This window comes from Scyliorhinus canicula, chromosome 8 (genome assembly GCF_902713615.1).
Source record: "Scyliorhinus canicula chromosome 8, sScyCan1.1, whole genome shotgun sequence".
In the NCBI taxonomy this organism is placed as follows: Eukaryota; Metazoa; Chordata; class Chondrichthyes; order Carcharhiniformes; family Scyliorhinidae; genus Scyliorhinus; species Scyliorhinus canicula.
Genome location: NC_052153.1, coordinates 164,276,402 through 164,295,212, shown reverse-complemented (window position 1 = coordinate 164,295,212; position 18,811 = coordinate 164,276,402). Strand labels below are relative to the sequence as shown.

The 18,811-nt window shown below is 43.7% G+C and overlaps 1 protein-coding gene across 2 annotated transcripts in view; it reads left to right on the top strand.

Annotated features, from left to right (window-relative positions):
* The window catches only part of erbin (erbb2 interacting protein), a 328,567-nt gene that overhangs the window by 117,208 nt on the left and 192,548 nt on the right, over positions 1 to 18,811 (top strand). For both annotated transcript variants that reach the window (XM_038805630.1, XM_038805631.1), the window contains exons 2-3: positions 1,083 to 1,280; positions 3,463 to 3,580. In XM_038805630.1, coding sequence (XP_038661558.1) covers positions 1,092 to 1,280; positions 3,463 to 3,580 — 307 coding nt within the window. In that variant the 5' untranslated portion in view covers positions 1,083 to 1,091. The remainder of the gene's footprint in view (positions 1 to 1,082; positions 1,281 to 3,462; positions 3,581 to 18,811) is intronic.

The following is an 18,811-nucleotide window of genomic DNA, read 5'->3' as shown; positions in this document are numbered from 1 at the left end:
CATATTCTTACGGAATGCCCTTTATTTTTCTCTTTCCCTTTTCTCTCTTCCAGTTCCGGATCGCATTTTGTTTTTACTTAATTTTTTAAAGACGTGCATATTTGTCCGGATGTTTATAGTGACATGACTTATCAAAATGATCTCTTCAGCAAAGATCCTCTTTGATTGCGCAAATCAATCTTTTGCTGAATCGTGAATGCAACTCTTCCCAGTAGGATGATCTTGATCTCATTCCCAGACCTATGTGCCAAATCATTTGATGCAACTGTCCTTCAGTATAACATAGTTTGCCCAAACTTTGTTGGACTGAACATTAGGGTTGCTTTCAACAGGATTTACATAGATGCTCCAAGAATGCATATTTGTAGTGCACAATGTCAGTGGACTGTGAAGTAGTTTTCATTTACCCACCCTCTGTTTGAAGAACACTGGATAAAATAAAATGTTGTTATTCTAGTACTGGCTGTGTACATATTTTTGCAGTGAACTGTGTCCTTGGGTGACGTGCCTGATCCAAATTATCTTTCTTGTAATAGGTTGTTGTCTTTTGCTACTGTTGTTGAACAGTACGACAAAGTTCATTAAATTAATTTAAAGATGACCTTTCTTGGAATTTGTTGCTAATATAATTATTTTTAAAAGCATTTCGGGAGCATTCATTTTTTTTTCCAATTAAGGGGCAATTTAGCGAGGGCAATTTAGCGAGGCCAATCCACCTACCCTGCAAACCTTTGGACTGTGGGGGTGAGACCCACGCAGACACGGGCAGAATGTGCAAACTCCACATGGATAGGGACCCAGGGTCAGGATCGAACCCAGGTCCTCGGTGCTGTGATGCAGCAGTGCTAACCACTGCACCACCGTGCCGCCTGGAATATAATTATTTCTAAAGGTCAATTGATACTGAACATGCAACTGACAAAGAAGCCATTCAAGTGACTTCTACTTTTACAGGAAAATTCATGCTGCTATTGATGTTGGAGCTTTATTTACTTCTTCAATATTTTTGGTGTGAAATAGAGCATACACAAATATTTCTTCTGCAGCTACAAGGCCTTAATGAATCTCCCTTTTGTTTGCAGTGCTAAATCATGACGACAAAGCGTAATTTGTTTGGAAGGCTGGTGCCATGTCGCTGTCTAAGGGGGGAAGAAGAAGCTGTCACTGTGTTGGACTATTCTCACTGCAGTTTGGAACAGGTGCCCAAAGACATTTTCATTTCCGATAAGACCTTGGAGGAACTTTATTTAGATGCTAACCAGATTGAAGAGCTTCCAAAGGTGAGATATTTTATCTTCCGGAAAGCTTTAGTTACTATACGTGATTAACAGAATCAAACCCCTTGTCTGAAAGATTGACCTCCTGAAATGCAATATATGTTTAGTGTTCCTGCACTTTGCTTTCTCCGGGTGTTATTCTTTATTGTTTATGCTCCTTAATTGCTTAACTTTCCGCCTGTGCAAATCTGATTTGTATAATGGGGTGTATAAATCTACAAATAATCGTGAAAAGCAAAGCTCACTTGAATGGCAGTTTTCTGCCATTTGACAAAGTCATTATCTGTTAATTTAGTTGCAGCGCAGAACGCATGGTAGGGGTAGGGCAGCACGGCAGCATAGTGGTTAGCACTATGGTTTCACAGCGCCAGGGTCCCAGGTTCGATTCCCTGCTGGGTCACTGTCTGTGTGGAGTCTGCAAGTTCTCCCCGTGTCTGCGTGGGTTTCCTCCGGGTGCTCCGGTTTCCTCCCACAGTCCAAAGATGTGCAGGTTAGGTGGATTGGCCATGCTAAATTGCCCTTAGTGTCCAAAAAGGTTATGAGGGGTTATTGGGTTCAGGGGATATGGTGGCAATGAGGGCTTAAGTGGTTCGGTGCAGACTCGATGGGCCGAATGGCCTCCTGCACTGTTTGTATGTTCTATCTTAAATAGAAGGAGGCCATTTGGCAAATTGTGTCTCTATCAGCTCTCCAAATGAGCATTGTGGCTTTGTGCCATTCCCCAGCCTTTTCCCTGTACCCCTGTACATTGATTTTAATGATATCGCCATCAACGCTCTCTTGAATGGCTTAACTGAATCTATCTCCACTACACTTCCAGGCAGTGCATTCCAGACCCAAATCACTCGCTGCGTGAAAATGTTTTCCTCACATTACAGTTTGCTGCTTTTGTAAGTCATTTTAAATCTGCGCCCTCTCGTTCATGATCCCTTTACAAACAGGAAACGTTTCTCCCTATCTACTCTGTCCAGCCCCCTAATGATTTTGAGCATCTCTATCAAATCTCCGCTATGCCATCTTCTCCCCAAGGAAAACAGTTCCAACCTCTCCACTCTATCCTCACGATTGACATTCTTCATCTCTGGAACCATCCTTGTAAACCTCTTCTGCAATCTCTCCAGTGAGTTCACACCCTTCCCACAGAGACCAAAACCATGGGGGAATAAATATAAAGTAATCACTAATGAATCTTGTAGGAAAGTGAGGAGCAAAAAACTTTGTCCAAATTGTGGTTGGAAAGTGCCAGTTGTTACCACAAGGGGAAATCGGCTGAACATGAAGGGATAGGAGATTATGCTAACTTTGTTCAGTGAGAAAAGCTGGGCGTTTGTGGAGCATAAATAATGACATTGACTGTGGGCTAAAAAGCCTGTCGTGTGTGTTCTATAGAAGACACACAGTTCCTGTAGTTATGAAAAAAAGCTAAAGATGACTGTTCAGAATTAAAATTAATAATTGCACAGTTTGCATTGTTACTTTGACACAACTGGTGAAGCTTAACTCCTGTAAAAAAAAAAATGTTATATTAATGTTGCTATTAACTTGATTCATTTACTGTTCAATTTGTTTTGTAATTTTAAGCCTAAAACAATTGATTTGGTCAGCCACACTCCTATGTACTGGAAGGATCCCGCAGCGACGCGTGGAAAACCCAGTATATTGAGACAATCTGAAAAAGGGTATATTGAGACAATCTAAAAAAGGATAACATTGTTTCCCAGCAGCTGGGTAGAGGGCCAGCAAAAGGTGGAGATTGACAACGATGTGGACAGAAAGACAAAAGGAATGTAAATGAGATGATTAAGGCTAAGAAGGGTGCTGAAAGTGGCACATAAAAGGATTAGAATGTGCGAATGACAGAACAACGGTGAGCAGTGTGTCAAAGGGCAACGTGGAACAGATGGCATAAGTAGGGTGGGGGGGGGGGGGGCAATGGCGAGGAAAAAACAGGTTGATGGAAGAAATGAAAATAAATGATAGAAATAAAAATGGGGGTGACAAAGTATTGTAGGTGCTCAAATGTAAGGGTGGACTTATTATTTCCTTTGATGTTTTAGCCATAGGTGAAAGAATACTGGTTGGTTACATATTACATAAGCTTCGCTATTGTAATGCTTACATATTGATTTTCCTTGTATAGCATCCTGCTTTAATTTAACTTTTTGTTTTGCCTTCTGCCACACAGCAACTGTTCAATTGCCAGTCTCTACACAAGCTGAGCATGCCGGATAATGATCTAACTGTGTTGCCAGCATCCATTGCAAATCTCATCAATCTCAGGGAATTGGATGTCAGCAAGAACGGTAAGGAGTTTTTGTTGTACTTCTAAAGAGGTTTGAATATCATACAGTAGATGTTTGTTGTAAGTGCAACTTGAATGATTATCAAAGTAACCACTAACCTCAGGAATGGCACAATTTATTCTGCATGATCTGGTTTGGATAAACGTTCTCATTCCCTGATGCCTCAGTCGATGAGTGAAAACCATATGTTGTGGCACTGAAGCATGCAGGCCTAGTAGATTTCCTAGTTGAGATGTTGCTTGACCTGACTAATGTTTTCAAACGTTGGTAGGTTCCTTCACCTTTCCCCATCGACCTTGATGCGAACAAGGTTTAAGTTAGTTGAACGCTGAATGCCATCCGGTTTACAAACTGATTGGTAGAATCTTTGTGGAGTAAAATCTGGTCTTTGCAACTAAGTACCGTTTCAGATATGGGTCAGAATCTGAAATTCAGGGCAGCACGGTGACACAGTGGTTAGCATTGCTGCCTATGGTGCTGAGGACCTGGGTTCAAATCCCAGCCTTGGGTCACCGTCCGTGTGGAGTTTGCCTGTTCTCCCGTGTCTGCGTGGGTTTCGCCCCCACAACCCAAAGATGCGCAGGGTAGGTGGATTGGCCATGCTGAATTGCCCCTTAATTGGAAAAAATAATTGGGTACTCTAAATTTATAAAGAAAAGAATCTGAAATTCAGAATACAGTGCATCATGTGTTCAAAATGCAACAATTTCAAATTGAACCAGATGTTTTCTGTCTCTACAAAATGGTGGTTGCTAACCAAACCCATTTGACCTCTGATACAGTGGAATTCAACTGTATCTGTTCTTTACAATGACATTACTGTGAGAATGTGCACTTCTGTAGCTAATCTGGAATGTATCCTTAATAAAAGTCTTGCATTCAGTACATACATAGACAGTAAAACGTTTTAACAAATATATCAGTTTTCATTCATAAACTGCATAAGCTGAGACTGTATGTAAGAGCAGGTAATGGGTTCCTTCTAATGGGTGCCGCCCCCAAAGCATCTATCTTGCATCCCTCTTCATTCTCATCCCTGTGCTTTCCTGTAGCAACGGGATCTGAAGATATATGGTCATCACTTTTGTGGAACACTCCGCTCTGCCTCTCAGCCATTTCACCTGATCGCCTTGATCCCATCTTATCAAAATACGCTTGCCTGATATTCAGTGCTAAATCAACTGAACTTTCTGCAAGTTAAAAATGAAGAAACCTGAAACCATTGTCTTAACTCCTGTTGCGCACACTTACTGCTGGTTATCCGTCTTTTCATTAGATCGGTTGTCATCACTCCTCGCCTCAACAACCCTTGAACCCTTTGTCCTTGCAAGCGACCGTTTCACCTCCAACTCTCTTTCCTCTCTCCAGAGTCTTTGAACATGTTGCCTTCCCAATACGTTTCCATCTTTCACACAATTCTATGGTTGAATCCCTCCAATATGATTTCTATCCCTGCTGCAATACCAAACCAGCTCTTATCAAAGTCACAAATGGCATCCTATGTGACTGTGACAAAGATAAACGTTCCCTCCACATTCTTCTCAATCCGTCTGCAGTCTTGTGACTTGGTTGACCGCACCGTTCCCCTCTAAATCCTCTCCATTGTTGTCCAGCTGGGTCACACTGCTGTCAAGTGAAGTGATTCCGTTTTTATCTATCGAATCATAGGCAGAGGATCACGTGCAGTGGCTTCTCTTACTTCTCCTGCACTCTGGTGTCCCGCAAGGATCAATCCTTGGCCCCCTCCTATTTCCCAGTTACATGCTGCCCCTTGGTGACATCATCCAAAGGGACAATCTCCATTGCCTGACTACAGATTCCATCCATCTTTCTGGCAACAATCTGAGATTAAACCAGTCTGTTTGTAACCCTGTGTCACATTTAATCCTGAGTTATGCTTCCAAACTGATGTTGGTGCCATTTCTAAAACCACCTTTTTCCACCTCCATTACATGGCCCAACATTGTCCCTGTTTCAGCTCATCTGCTGCTGAAACCTCCTCATCAATTCCTTCATTACCTCGAGACTTGATTATATTAACACCCTACTGGTTGGTCTCCCACATTCCAACCCCCCCCCCCCCAAATAAACCTGAGGCCCGTGTCTTGACTGCAGCAAGCCCCCTTGCACTATTACCATTGTGCTCACTGACCTACATTGGCTGCTTGTCGAGCAAAGCTCATCATTTTAAAATTCTCATCCTTGTTTCCAAATACATCCATGGCCTTGCCCCTTGCTATCTCTGTAATCTCCTCCAACCCCACAGTTCACAGAGATGTCTGCATGTCTCTAATTTTGACCGCTTGGGAATTTGCATCATTGTTTCTCCACTCTTGGTGGTATGCCATGAAGAAGCACGCAAATTGACTAGAAAAAGCAATAGACCTGAGGATTGGGAGCAGTTTAGAACTTGGCAAAAGCCGACCAAGGATTGATTAAGAAGGGGAAAATAGAGTATGAAAGTAGGTTAGTGGGAACATGAAAAACTGCCTTAATGTTTCCATAAGCATTTAAAGAGAAAAAGGTTGAGAAGTGAGGAGACATTTCTTCACCCAGAGAGTGATGATTCTGCGAACACAGTAGTTGAGGCCAAAACATTGCGTGATTTCAAGAAAGAATTAGATATAGCTCTTGGGGCTAAAGGGATTTGGGAGAAAGGCAGGAAGAGGGAATTGAATTTGATGATCAACCATGATCATAACGAATGGTGGAGCAGGCTCGAAGGGCCGAATGGCCTGCTCCTATTTTCTGTGTATGTATGCCTTCAGTTGTATTTTCCTACCCAACACCTCTCTGCTTTTCTGTTTCTTGTCTCCTGTAAGACATACCTTACAACCTTCCTCTTTGAACAACACAAATCGCCTTATATAGCTCAGTATCATGCTTTGTAATACTCTGGTGAAGCACCTTGTGGGCATTTCATCATGTTAAAGAGGCTACATAAATATATGTTGTTGTAACTACCTCTTTCGCAAAGCCACCTGTAGCTATGTGACATCACCCTCTGCCTCTGCTGCAGCCTGCATCACCTCCACTCTCAGCTGTTCTACTTACCTCCTTGGCTGGCTTGCCAAAATGTCATAGAATCATACAGTGCAGAAGGAGGCTCCTCGACCAAGTCTGCACGGCCCTTGGGAAAGGCACCCTACTTAAGCACACACCTCTACCCTATCCCCGTAACCCAGTAAACCCTAATATGGGGCAATTTAGGATGGCCAATCCACCTAAACTGCACATCTGTGGAGGAAACCGGAGCACCCGGAGGAGACCCATGCAGACACTGAGAGAAAGTGCAAATTCCCCACAGACAGTCGCCCCAGCCTGGAATTCAACCTGGGTCCCTGGAGTTGTTGAGGCAGCAGTCCCTGCTTACCTGTCAGCCCAATGCTTCATATTTGAAATTCTCATTCTTGTATTTAAATTGACTTAAAGGTTTCGCCAGTCTGTGTGTACAGACTTCTACAGTACTACTAGAACTCAGCCTCTATTAACTGTGGCCTCTTGTGCGTCCCTCCCCCCTCTCAATCCACTGTTGGCAACTGTACCTTCAGTTAACTTGGCCAGAAGTTCAGGAATTCTCTCCCTAAACCTCTCCGATTTCCCCCTCCTTTTTTAAGTCTTGCCTTAAAATGCAACTCGTTGACAAAACCTGTGATCACCTTCCCTCACTGCCAATATCTCGTTTTGCAGCTTTGCATAGAATTCATCTATCGTGAGCCTTTGAATGTTTTGGAACATTAAATTGACTGTACGAGTACAAGTTGTTGCTTGTTTTTGCTTCTGTGCCGTACTTTTTAGTCGTCTGCATAAGCTGCATCTGCCATTTTTCTGCTCACTCTAAGAATCTGGTGGAAAAATATGTAATTTCTGAGTAGTCTGCACCTATTCTGATGCACAGCATGCTTTAATATCCTTTGCCAATCTGACCACATCGCACTATGTTTCTTAGTTCCATCTTTCAATAAATTAGAAAATGTGGGCTGCATGGGGCGCAGTGGTTAGCACTGCTGCCTCACAGCGCTGAGGACCCGGGTTCGATCCCGGCACCGGGTCACTGTCCGTGTGGAATTTGCACAGTCTTCCCTTGTTTGCGTGGGTCTCACCCCCACAACCCAAAGATGTGCAGGGTAGGTGGATTGGCCACGCTAAATTGCCCCTTAATTGGAAAAAAATAATTGGGTACTGTAAATTTAAAAAATAAATAAAATAGAAAGTGTAGTGATGTCAACTCCAGAGCTGCAAGGCCTCCTGCACAATACTGCCACCTTCCACAAACCACCATCCATAAAGTTTTCCAAACGGGACTAGATATTTTCTACCATTCAGCAAATTATTTCTACCTATCTAAACCATAAAACTTCAAGGTTAAGGAATAGTCGTTCATGAGCCATATTAATTAGCTGGCCAATACTTGTCTCTCAGCCCGTATAACTAAAACATATTGCCTGGCCCTTGTCACACAGCTGTTCTTGGGAGGTTGCTGAGTACAAATTAATTGCTGAATTTCCTTTATTTGTTTCCTTGAGTGGACTATACCCTTCTGAATCCATACTGACTGTTGTTGTTACCTAGGTTATTATCATGCAGTTGAGTCATGGTGATTTCTGATAATGAATTCCATTATTTTACATGGAATGGATGTATGGCTAATTGTCTTTGGTTTCCTTCACCTGTTTTGTTACCGTTTTTTGTTGTTGGGAACCATTTAGCATGCTTCCAATCTGCTGGTACTTCCTTGTTGTCCATTGACTGTCACCGTGGTTGTGAGTACGGTCACATATCTCCCTTGTTTCTAATTCGGGATAAGTATTGTTATCTCTCGGGCACTTTTGTCATTGTTCATGACCCATGGTACACTTTATTCTTTATTCCATGTGTGTGGTAGGTAGTTCACCCAGAGAAACGTTTCTGCATGAATTCGTGGGTGATCTCCCCAATCATCTGGCTCAGTAAAAGTGACCGTAACTTTGTGAAAGTTGTATAAATATAGTACAAAGTGCCCATCATTAAGTTACAAGCAAAAATAAAAGTTGTTAAGATCCCAGTTGATATGACTGGATGGGGAAATTCCAAAATGGAACGTTGGCTCAAAAGACCGTAACTTTTACTTTCTTTAAAATGTGGAGGAACAGAGTCACAGGGCAGCTAATTAGAATTAACAGCGACTAAAAATGTATTTTTTAAATATGAAAAAATTGGATTATGATACAATATGCCTTTATTCTCTCCACCTCCACCCCTCAGCTTAACTCTTCCCCATATTCAACTTGTATCTTGAACACCAGCCAAAATCCCCATAATGTCCCTATTACTGCCCAACGGGTCTCATATATAACAGGCCGTCCGCATACAATGAGGCCCTGTGCTCTCCGCCCCCCGCTCAATCCCTCTCAGTCCCTCGACACCCTAAGAGCCATTGCCAGCGGCTCTATTGCCAAGGCAAAAAGCAACGGAGGAAGTGGGCACTCTGCCTCGTCCCCCGATGCAGCTCAAAATACACCAAACCTACTCGGTTTGTCACACACTTGCGACCGGGGCCTTCTACAGCAGCCGGACCCAATCCACAGCCCCTGTCCAAACCCAAACCGCCCAACACCTACAGAAGATATTCCCACTCCACCAGATCGAACACCTTCTCCATGTCCTTCGCCACCACCATCTCCACCTCCTGCCCCTCCAAAGGCATCATGATTACGTAAGCCGTCAACTGCCTCCCCTTCACAAACCCCGTTTGCCCATCAGCCCGGGATGCAGTCTTCGATTCACAATGTCAACACCTTCGCCAACAGCTTGGCGTCTACGTTCAATAATGATATTGGGCGTCACGACCCACACTGCTCCTGATCCTTGTCCTTTTTTAATATCAGGGAGATAAAAGCCTGCGACAGTGTATGGGGGAGTTCCCCCCCCCCTCCCCAGCAGGGATGGTTTAGTTCAGTGGGCTAGATGGCTGGTTTATAATGCAGAATAAGGCCAGCAGCGTGGGTTCAATTCCCGTACCAGCTGAGAATTCTGTATTCTCCCACTGTGTACCCGAACAGGAGCTGGAAGTGGCAACTGAGGGATTTTCACAGTAACTACAGACTTCATTGGTTTTGTCGAAATGACAAGTGATATTCCCTCTAATGCATACATAGCAAGGTTAACACCCATTGTATGACATTTTAAGTAAAGCAGAATGAGCTAATATGGGTTTGATGTGTTGGGAGTTTTAAGTATCAATATCAGATCTGCAGTTAGTATTTAACTGGTATTTCCTTAAAGAAAGTTTCTTATCGCCTTAGGCAGGGATAAGCAAACTGGCGGAGAGCAGCTGATTTAGTTAATTGGTTTACTCGTCCAATTTAGTTGCTGCAGTCTCCACTCCAAAGACTAAATATAGCGGTCTCAGTGCAACTTAGCAAATGGAGCAGAGATTGCAAGCTTTGAGCTGATATGAGTTTGGTGAGTGGAGAGTTGCTCTTTTTTCATTTCATAGAATCCCTACAGTGCAGAAGGGCTGTTCAGCCTATCGAGTCTGCACCAGCCCTCTGAAAGGGAAACCTACCCAGGCTCATTCCTCCGACCTATCCCCGCAACCTTGAGGGGGGGGTGTGGCATTGTTAATCAAGGAAAGTATTACGGCGGTAGAAAGGACGCTTGAGGACTCGTCTACTGAGGCAGTATGGGCCGAGGTTAGGAACAGTAGAGGAGAGGTCACCCTGTTGGGAGTTGTCTATAGACCTCCGAATAGTCCCAGAGATGTAGAGGAAAGGATTGCAAAGATGATTCTTGACAGGAGCGAGAGTAACAGGGTAGTTGTTATGGGGGACTTTAACTTTCCAAATATTGACTGGAAATACTATAGTTCGAGTACTATAGATGGGTCAGTTTTTGTGCAGTGTGTGCAGGAGGGTTTTCTGACACAGTATGTAGACAGGCCAACAAGGGGCGAGGCCACATTGGATTTGGTACTGGGTAATGAACCCGGCCAGGTGTTAGATTTAGATGTAGGTGAGCACTTTGGTGATAGTGATCACAACTCGGTTATGTTTACTTTAGCAATGGGCAGGGATAGGTATATACCGCAAGGCAAGAATTATAGCTGGGGGAAAGGCAATTATGATGCTATTCGGCAAGATTTAGGAGGTATAGGATGGGGAAGGAAACTGCAGGGGATGGGTACAATCGAAATGTGGAGCTTTTTCAAGGAACAGCTACTGCGTGTCCTTGATAAGTATGTACCAGTCAGGCAGGGAGGAAGTTGTCGAGCAAGGGAGCCGTGGTTTACTAAGGAAGTTGAAGCACTTGTCAAGAGGAAGAAGAAGGCTTATGTTAGGATGAGACATGAAGGCTCAGTTAGGGCACTTGAGAGTTACAAGTTAGCCAGGAAGGACCTAAAGGGAGAGTTAAGAAGAGCGAGGAGAGGACACGAAAAGTCGTTGGCGGATAGGATCAAGGAAAACGCTAAGGCTTTCTATAGGTATATCAGGAACAAAAGAATGACTCGAGTAAGATTAGGGCCAATCAAGGATAGTAGTGGAAAGTTGTGTGTGGAATCAGAGGAGATAGGGGAAGCATTAAATGGATATTTTTCGTCAGTGTTTACACTGGAGAAAGACAATGTTGTCCAGGAGAACACTCAGGTTCAGTCGACCAGGCTAAATGGAATTGAGGTTCAAAAGGAGGAGGTGTTAGCAATTTTAGAAAATGTCAAAATAGATAAGTCCCCTGGGCCAGATGGGATTTATCCTAGGATTCTCTGGGAAGCCAGGGAGGAGATTGCTGAGCCTTTGTCCTTGATCTTTATGTCGTCTTTGTCGACAGGAATAGTGCCGGAAGACTGGAGGATAGCAAATGTTGTCCCCTTGTTCAAGAAGGGGAGTAGAGACAACCCTGGTAATTATAGACCTGTGAGCCTTACTTCGGTTGTGGGTAAAATGTTGGAAAAGGTTATAAGAGATAGGGTTTATAATCATCTTGAAAAGAACAAGTTGATTAGCGATACTCAACACGGTTTTGTGAAGGGTAGGTCATGTCTCACAAACCTTATTGAGTTTTTTGAGAAGGTGACCAAACAGGTGGATCAGGGTAAAGCTGTTGATGTGGTGTATATGGATTTCAGTAAGGCGTTTGATAAGGTTCCCCACGGTAGGCTATTGCAGAAAATAAGGAAGTATGGAATTGAAGGTGATTTAGCGGTTTGGATCAGTAATTGGCTAGCTGAAAGAAGACAGAGGGTGGTGGTTGATGGCAAATGTTCATCCTGGAGTTCAGTTACTAGTGGTGTACCGCAAGGATCTGTTTTGGGGCCACTGCTGTTTGTCATTTTTATAAATGACCTGGAAGAGTGTGTAGAAGGATGGGTTAGTAAATTTGCAGATGACACGAAGGTCGGTGGAGTTGTGGATAGTGCTGAAGGATGTTATAGGATACAGAGGGACATAGATAAGCTGCAGAGCTGGGCTGAGAGGTGGCAGATGGAGTTTAATGCGGAAAAGTGTGAGGTGGTTCACTTTGGAAGGAGTAACAGGAATGCAGAGTACTGGGCTAATGGCAAGATTCTTGGTAGTGTAGATGAACAGAGAGATCTCGGCATCCAGGTACATAAATCCCTGAAAGTTGCCACCCAGGTTAATAGGGCTGTTAAGAAGGCATATGGTGTGCTAGCCTTTATAAGCAGGGGGATTGAGTTTCGGAACCACAAGGTCATGCTGCAGCTGTACATAACTCTGGTGCGGCCACACCTGGAGTACTGCGTGCAGTTCTGGTCACCACATTATAGGAAGGATGTGGAAGCTTTGGAAAGGGTTCAGAGGAGATTTACTAGGATGTTGCCTGGTATGGAGGGAAGGTCTTACGAGGAAAGGCTCAGGGAATTGAGGTTGTTTTCGTTAGAGAGGAGAAGGCTGAGAGGTGACTTAATAGAGACATATAAGATAGTCAGAGGGTTAGATAGGGTGGACAGTGAGAGTCTTTTTCCTCGGATGGTGATGACCAACACGAGGGGACATAACTTTAAATTGAGGGGTGGTAGATATAGGACAGATGTCAGAGGCAGTTTCTTTACTCAGAGAGTAGTAGGGGTGTGGAACGCCCTGCCTGCAATAGTAGTAGACTCGCCAACTTTAAGGGTATTTAAGTGGTCACTGGATAGACATATGGATGAATATGGAATAGTGTAGGTCAGATAGGCTTCAGATGGTTTCACAGGTCGGCGCAACATAGAGGGCCGAAGGGCCCGTACTGCGCTGTAGTGTTCTATGTTCTATGTTCTATGTTCTAACCCTACCTAACGTGCACATCTTGGGACAGTAAGCGGCAATTGATCATGGCCTATCCACCTAACCGACACATCTTTGGACTGTGGGAGGAAACTCGCACACTGGGAGAATGTACAAACTCCACACACAGTCACCCGAGGTCGGAATCGAACCGGATCCCTGGCGATGTGAGGCTGCAGTGCTAACCACTGTGTCACTGTGCTGTCCTTACTGACTCTCCTACTCCAACCCCTTTGAAATAAGGGCCAACATTTCATTGACCTTCCTGCTTACCTGCTCCACCTAGAATTGTTATTTGGTGAGTAACTGCTGAGTCAATTAGGAATTCGGAAATGTATAACTCTTCGTTGTAAGAGCATTTAATAAACACAGTAAAATATAATGTGCATAGGATTTATTCTTAGTCAATTGGGAATGTAATTATATTAACTAATGTAAGTTTTATTTTAATTCATTTTTATGGGATATGGGCATCACTGGCTAGGCCAGCATTTGTTGCCCATCCTTAATTGCCCTTGAGAAGGTGGTAGTGAGCTGCCTCTTGAATCACTACACCCACTGTGCTATTAGGGATGGAGTTCCAGGATTTTCGCCCAGTGACGGTGAAGGAATGGTGATATTTTTCCAAGTCAGGATAGTGAGTGATTTGGAGGGGAACTTCCCAGTGGTGGGGTTTCTAGGCGTCTGCTGCCCTTGTCCTCCTAGATGTAGTGGCTTATGGTTTGGAAGGTGCGGCCTAAGGAACTTTGGTGAGTTTCTACAGTGCATCCTGTAAATTATGCACACGCCTGTTTCTGTGCGTCGGTGATGGAGGGAGTGAATGATTGTGGAAGGTGTGCCAATCAAGCGGGCTGCTTTGTTCTCGATGGTGTCAAAGGTCTTGAGTGTTATTGGAGCTGCATTCATCCAGGCAAGTGGGGAGTATTCCATCACACTCCTGACTTGTGTCTTGTAGGTGGTTGTCAGGCTTTGGGGAGTCAGGAAGGCAAATTACTTGCTGCAGAATTCCTAGCCTCTGACCTCTTGTCGTCACAGTATTTGGACAGCTAGTCCAGTTCAGTTTATGGTCAATGGTAACCCAAGGGATGTTGATAGTAACAATGGCAGGAAAGATGTTGTGCAACTGTGAGAGCACCCGCAATCCAGGGCAAATACGTCTGCAGAAAGTATAAGTAACTAGAGGAATTTGAATTAGGGTAATTGATTGAATTGCCAATACTGTGCAATAGGGAGAAAATGCCTGGACACTTATACTAGAGATGATCTTATCTCTTGGAATAGGGTTGTGTGTTTGGTTAGCGGTGAGGCACAGGAGGATGTGTACCTGAATAATGCAGGTAAAAGTGGTGAATAGACAGTGGTGGAGGGGCCTCAGACTTGGCAATTGTAAATCTTAACAGTTTTGAGGTGCTTGTAACCTGCGTAGACAAAAGCTATTTCTGCAGGGTGTATGAGCAGACTAGCTATGGCACCATGGTACAGGAAGCTGTTCAAGTAAGGGAGGGCAATGAAGAATGGTGTGGTAGAGATAGTGTAGTCATGGGGATAGACGTTTTCCCTGCAGCTGAGAATCCAGACGGCTGCTGTCCACCTGCCAGGTTCAGTATATATGCTCAGGGCGGGAGAGGAATTTGCAGTGGGAGGTGTAGGTCCAGTCATCGTCCATGTAGGTACCAATGACATGGGTAGAACTAGAAAAGATGTTTTGCCTAGAGAGTATGAGGAGATAGTCAGTAAATTCAAAAGCAGAACCTTAAAGATAATGATTTTTGGATAATTACTTGAGCCACATACAATTTGGCACAGGGTAAATAAAATTACAGAGATAAATGCCAGGCTCAAAGACTGGTGTGGGAGAATTGATTCCACTGTGTTGGGCACTGGCACCAGCACTGAGGAAAATGGGGGCTGTACTATTGAGACAGTCTACACCTGAACCTTGCTGCAGCCGGTGTTCTCTCAAAATAGTGGGGGCAAGGGATCACATTTGGGAGGATGTGTTAAAGTGAAGAGTCGGGACAGTTCAAGAGAGAAATGTATTAAAATGGGGAAGGATAAACAGACTATGGCAGGAAAGGGCAGAGAATAGAAATCTACGAGCAAATCAGCAGGGAAGGCTGGCGATTGCAAAAAATAATAAAAGCACAAAACTAAAGGCTCTTTCTGAATGTATGCAGCCTGCACAACAATGGCGGCATAATGGTAATATCACTGGACTAATAATCTGGAGATGTAGGATTATGACGTGGCATCAGGTCTGGCCCACATGTGACTCCAGATCCACAGCAATGTGGTTGACCCTTAAATGCCCTGAACAAGGGCAATTAGAATTGGCAATAAATGCACACCTAGCCAGCGATGTCCACATCATATGTTCAAAAAAGAAAATCTGATGAACGGATCCCTATTTTGGATTCATGGTTGCAGTATGACTTAGATTGGACATCTAGAAAGGACAACAAAATAGGAAAATGTGGAAGGGTGGCTGTTAATTAATTATGGTATTAATATGATAGAAATGCATGACCTAAATTCAATAAACCAGAATGTAGAAGCAGTTTGGGTAGAGATGAAGCACGATAAAGGCAAGAAATAATTTGTGGGAGTGGTGTACAGGCCCCCGAACAGTAACCACATGGTAGGGTAGGGTATAAAGGAAACAAAATGATGAGAACTTGTCAGAAAGGTACAATGACAATCACGGGGAATTCTAATCTATAGAAGAGACATTCTTTGAATAGCAAATTCTGACACCAGCCAGAGGGCAGGCTATACTAGACCCATTATACAATGAGTGATCACCAAGTGAAGACACCTCCTTGGTAACAGCAATCATAATATATTGGGCGGCACGATAGCACTGTTGCTTCATAGCACCACCTGGGTTCGATTCCTGGCTTGGATCGCTGTGTGGAATTTGCCCTTGGTATCCAAAAGGGCTAAGTGGGGTTAGGGTGGAGGTGTGGGCTTAAGTAGGGTGCTCTTTAAAGGGTTGGTGTAGACTCGATGGGCCAAATGGCCTACTCCAGCTCGTAAATTCTATGATTAAAAATTCTACGATTTTCCTCTACCCAACCTTCCTTCCTTTCCCGCACCTCTTTCCTCCAATCTTTCCCCTTCACCTTTGTCTTCTAGTATCACTAATTTCCTACATCTCAAACTAACTTTCTTCCTCTTCTGCACAATTTTCATTCCACGGTGTATACCCCATCCCCATGTTAAATAGTGAAAAATGCCCATTGGTACTTGCTATGTTGGCAGTTCAGTGAACCTGGGCGGTGTGGTTTGTCATTTATTTTGACTGTGGGTAAATCACAGCAGCTACTGATTCTGTACATTTCCACTGGTGTTGATGAGAAGCAAGCAGAAGCAGGAATCATACCTGGATTTACCCTCTAAATGTGGAAGCCCATTATGGCATCCATCAGGCAATCTGGTTTAAAGCAATAACTCAAAACAACCTAGAATCGAACATTTTCGTCCAGAGAAGGTTCGTTAGGTTGACCCCGGGTATGGAAGGATTTTCTTATGATGAGTGTCAAGTAGGTTGGGCCTGTACTCATTGGAGTTTAGACGAATGAGAGGCAGCCTTGTTGAGATACATGGGATTCTCGGGGGTCTTGACAGGGTAGATGTTGAGAGGATATTTCCTCTTGTGGGAGAGTCTAGGGTCAGAGGGCATAATCTCAGAGTAAGGGGTCACCCATTTAGGACTGAGATGAGGGAGAATTTCTTCTTTGGGGATAGTGAATCAGTGGAATTCTTTACTGAGGGCGTGTAGAGGCTGGGTCACTGAAATATGCTTAAAGCTGAGATAGACAGATTTTCAATCACTTTGGGAATCGAGGGTTATGGAGATAAGGTGGGAAAGTGGAGTTGAGGATTTTATCAGATCAACCATGATCTCATTAAATGGCAGATGAGACTCGGTGGACCGAATGGCCTACTTCTGCTCCAATGTCATGTGGTCTTATTAGGCAGCCGAGCTACTCTGATACTTGGAGCAAACAGAAAAGCTACCCTCCCAAGTGATGACTTGGAAACAGGGATGATATTTACGATCCATTATTAATTCTTGTTTCCAAGTGAGTTCATTAGACTATGGAGATTTCTTTAAATACTAGCCATGGCATGTCTACTGTCAAATCTTTGTGTATTTTCCCAATCCACCTTTGCCAACTTGCCATTCATACATTCACAATTTACATTTCGAGTTAAGACCATAGTCTCAGAATGAGCTATATCGCATTCAAACTTGCGATTAAACTCTTCAAAATTATGATCACTATTTCCCAAAGGCTCTTTTACAACAAAGTTATGAATTAGCCCTTTCTCATTACACAACACTAAATCCAAAATAACCTGGCCATTATTTGGCTCCTCAACATGCTGCTCCAGAAACCAACCTTTTACACATTCCAGGAATTCATTCTCGACAGCATTAGTACTGATTTGGCTAGCCCAATCTCCTTATAAATTGAAGTCTCCCATTATTACTGAATTATCCATGTTGCACATTATTCTTAATTTCCTGATTTGTACCCTGACCAACATTACCACAATAGTCTGGCAACCTATAAACATGTCCCACCAATGTTTGCTGCCCGTTGCTGTTTCTAAGCTCCACAAAACTGATTCTATCCTTTGATCTAAGATCCCCTCTTACTAATGGGCTGATCTAGTCCCTGAGCGCCACCCCAACTCCTTTTCCTTTTGCCTTACCGCCAAATGCTAAATATCCTTGGATATTCAGTTCCCAATCTTGATCACCCTGTAACCACATCTCATTAATGGCAATTAAATCATACCCATTTAGCTCAATCGGTACATTGAAATCATTAAACCTTTTTTGAATACTACATGCGTTCCTATCTAATTGCCTATTAATACTACTCTTCCTTTCCTTTTCCTCCCCTTTTATATAGTTGATCTATCCATGATGCTACAAACTTAACTCTGACTGCACTCCTTCGAGTTGCCAATGCCCTCACCAGCATCCAAAATGGAAAACCAATGAGGGAGCGGGGCATCACGGGGCTCCTGCACTACTTGCCTGGACCTCTTGGACTGCCTGGCAGTCACCTAGTCCCTTTCTGCTTCCTTGCTCCTAATTTGCAGTGTGACCATCTCTCTGAATGTGCTATGTACACACCTCTCAAACTCGCAGATGTGCATGATGCGGGATTGAGAAATTTAGGTTTTGACGGAATTCCAACTTTTGATTATGGAATTTGGCTGGTTTTGAGATTTTTTTTGACCTTTGTCTCCCCCTTCTCCTTTGTATTGGCAGAGGTGTACGTGAAATATATTGTGCTTTAAATATAAAAAAACAATGTGACTCTGAGCTTACAATGCAACAATAGAAAGGGATCAGACTTGCTGTTGGTTCTGGCAGAGAGGGATGTGTGTGTGTGTACAGTGTGCCTGCCACTGGTTGCTGAGCAATGTGTTGGTGTGGCTTTGTCGGGCATGGTGCCCAAGTGGGAGCTGCCAGATGAGTAAGGATCAAATGCGGCATGTGAGCATCACAAAGCCTGGATTCTGAGGACAGTTCCAAGATTGAATATGGCCTGGAATGTGAGGCAGATGGTGGGACAACCCTTACTGGGACAAATGATTGGGAGGGAAATAGGGTGGCTGGCAGCAGACTTCCAGAGAACGCAGTTTGCAAACACTACAGAGGTGCAAATGAACCACACAATTTCCCCTATCCCTTTGTCAATGGCACCTGCTTTCTGGGTCAGGCCTGTCCTGGGTAAACTTTCATTTCTGTTACTCCAAAAGCCCCAGACGTCCTGTTGACGACAAGTGGTGAGAATTGCTTCAAACATCCTTGGCCTGAAGGCCCTCTCTCTTGAACCAGCATGTGCGAATTTAGGGGTGAGAGACAGTTTTGTTGAACTTCTGTGTGCACCAAAGTTGCTTTCTATAAGACACTGATGAGCATTTCCTATACCTTTTCCTTTGC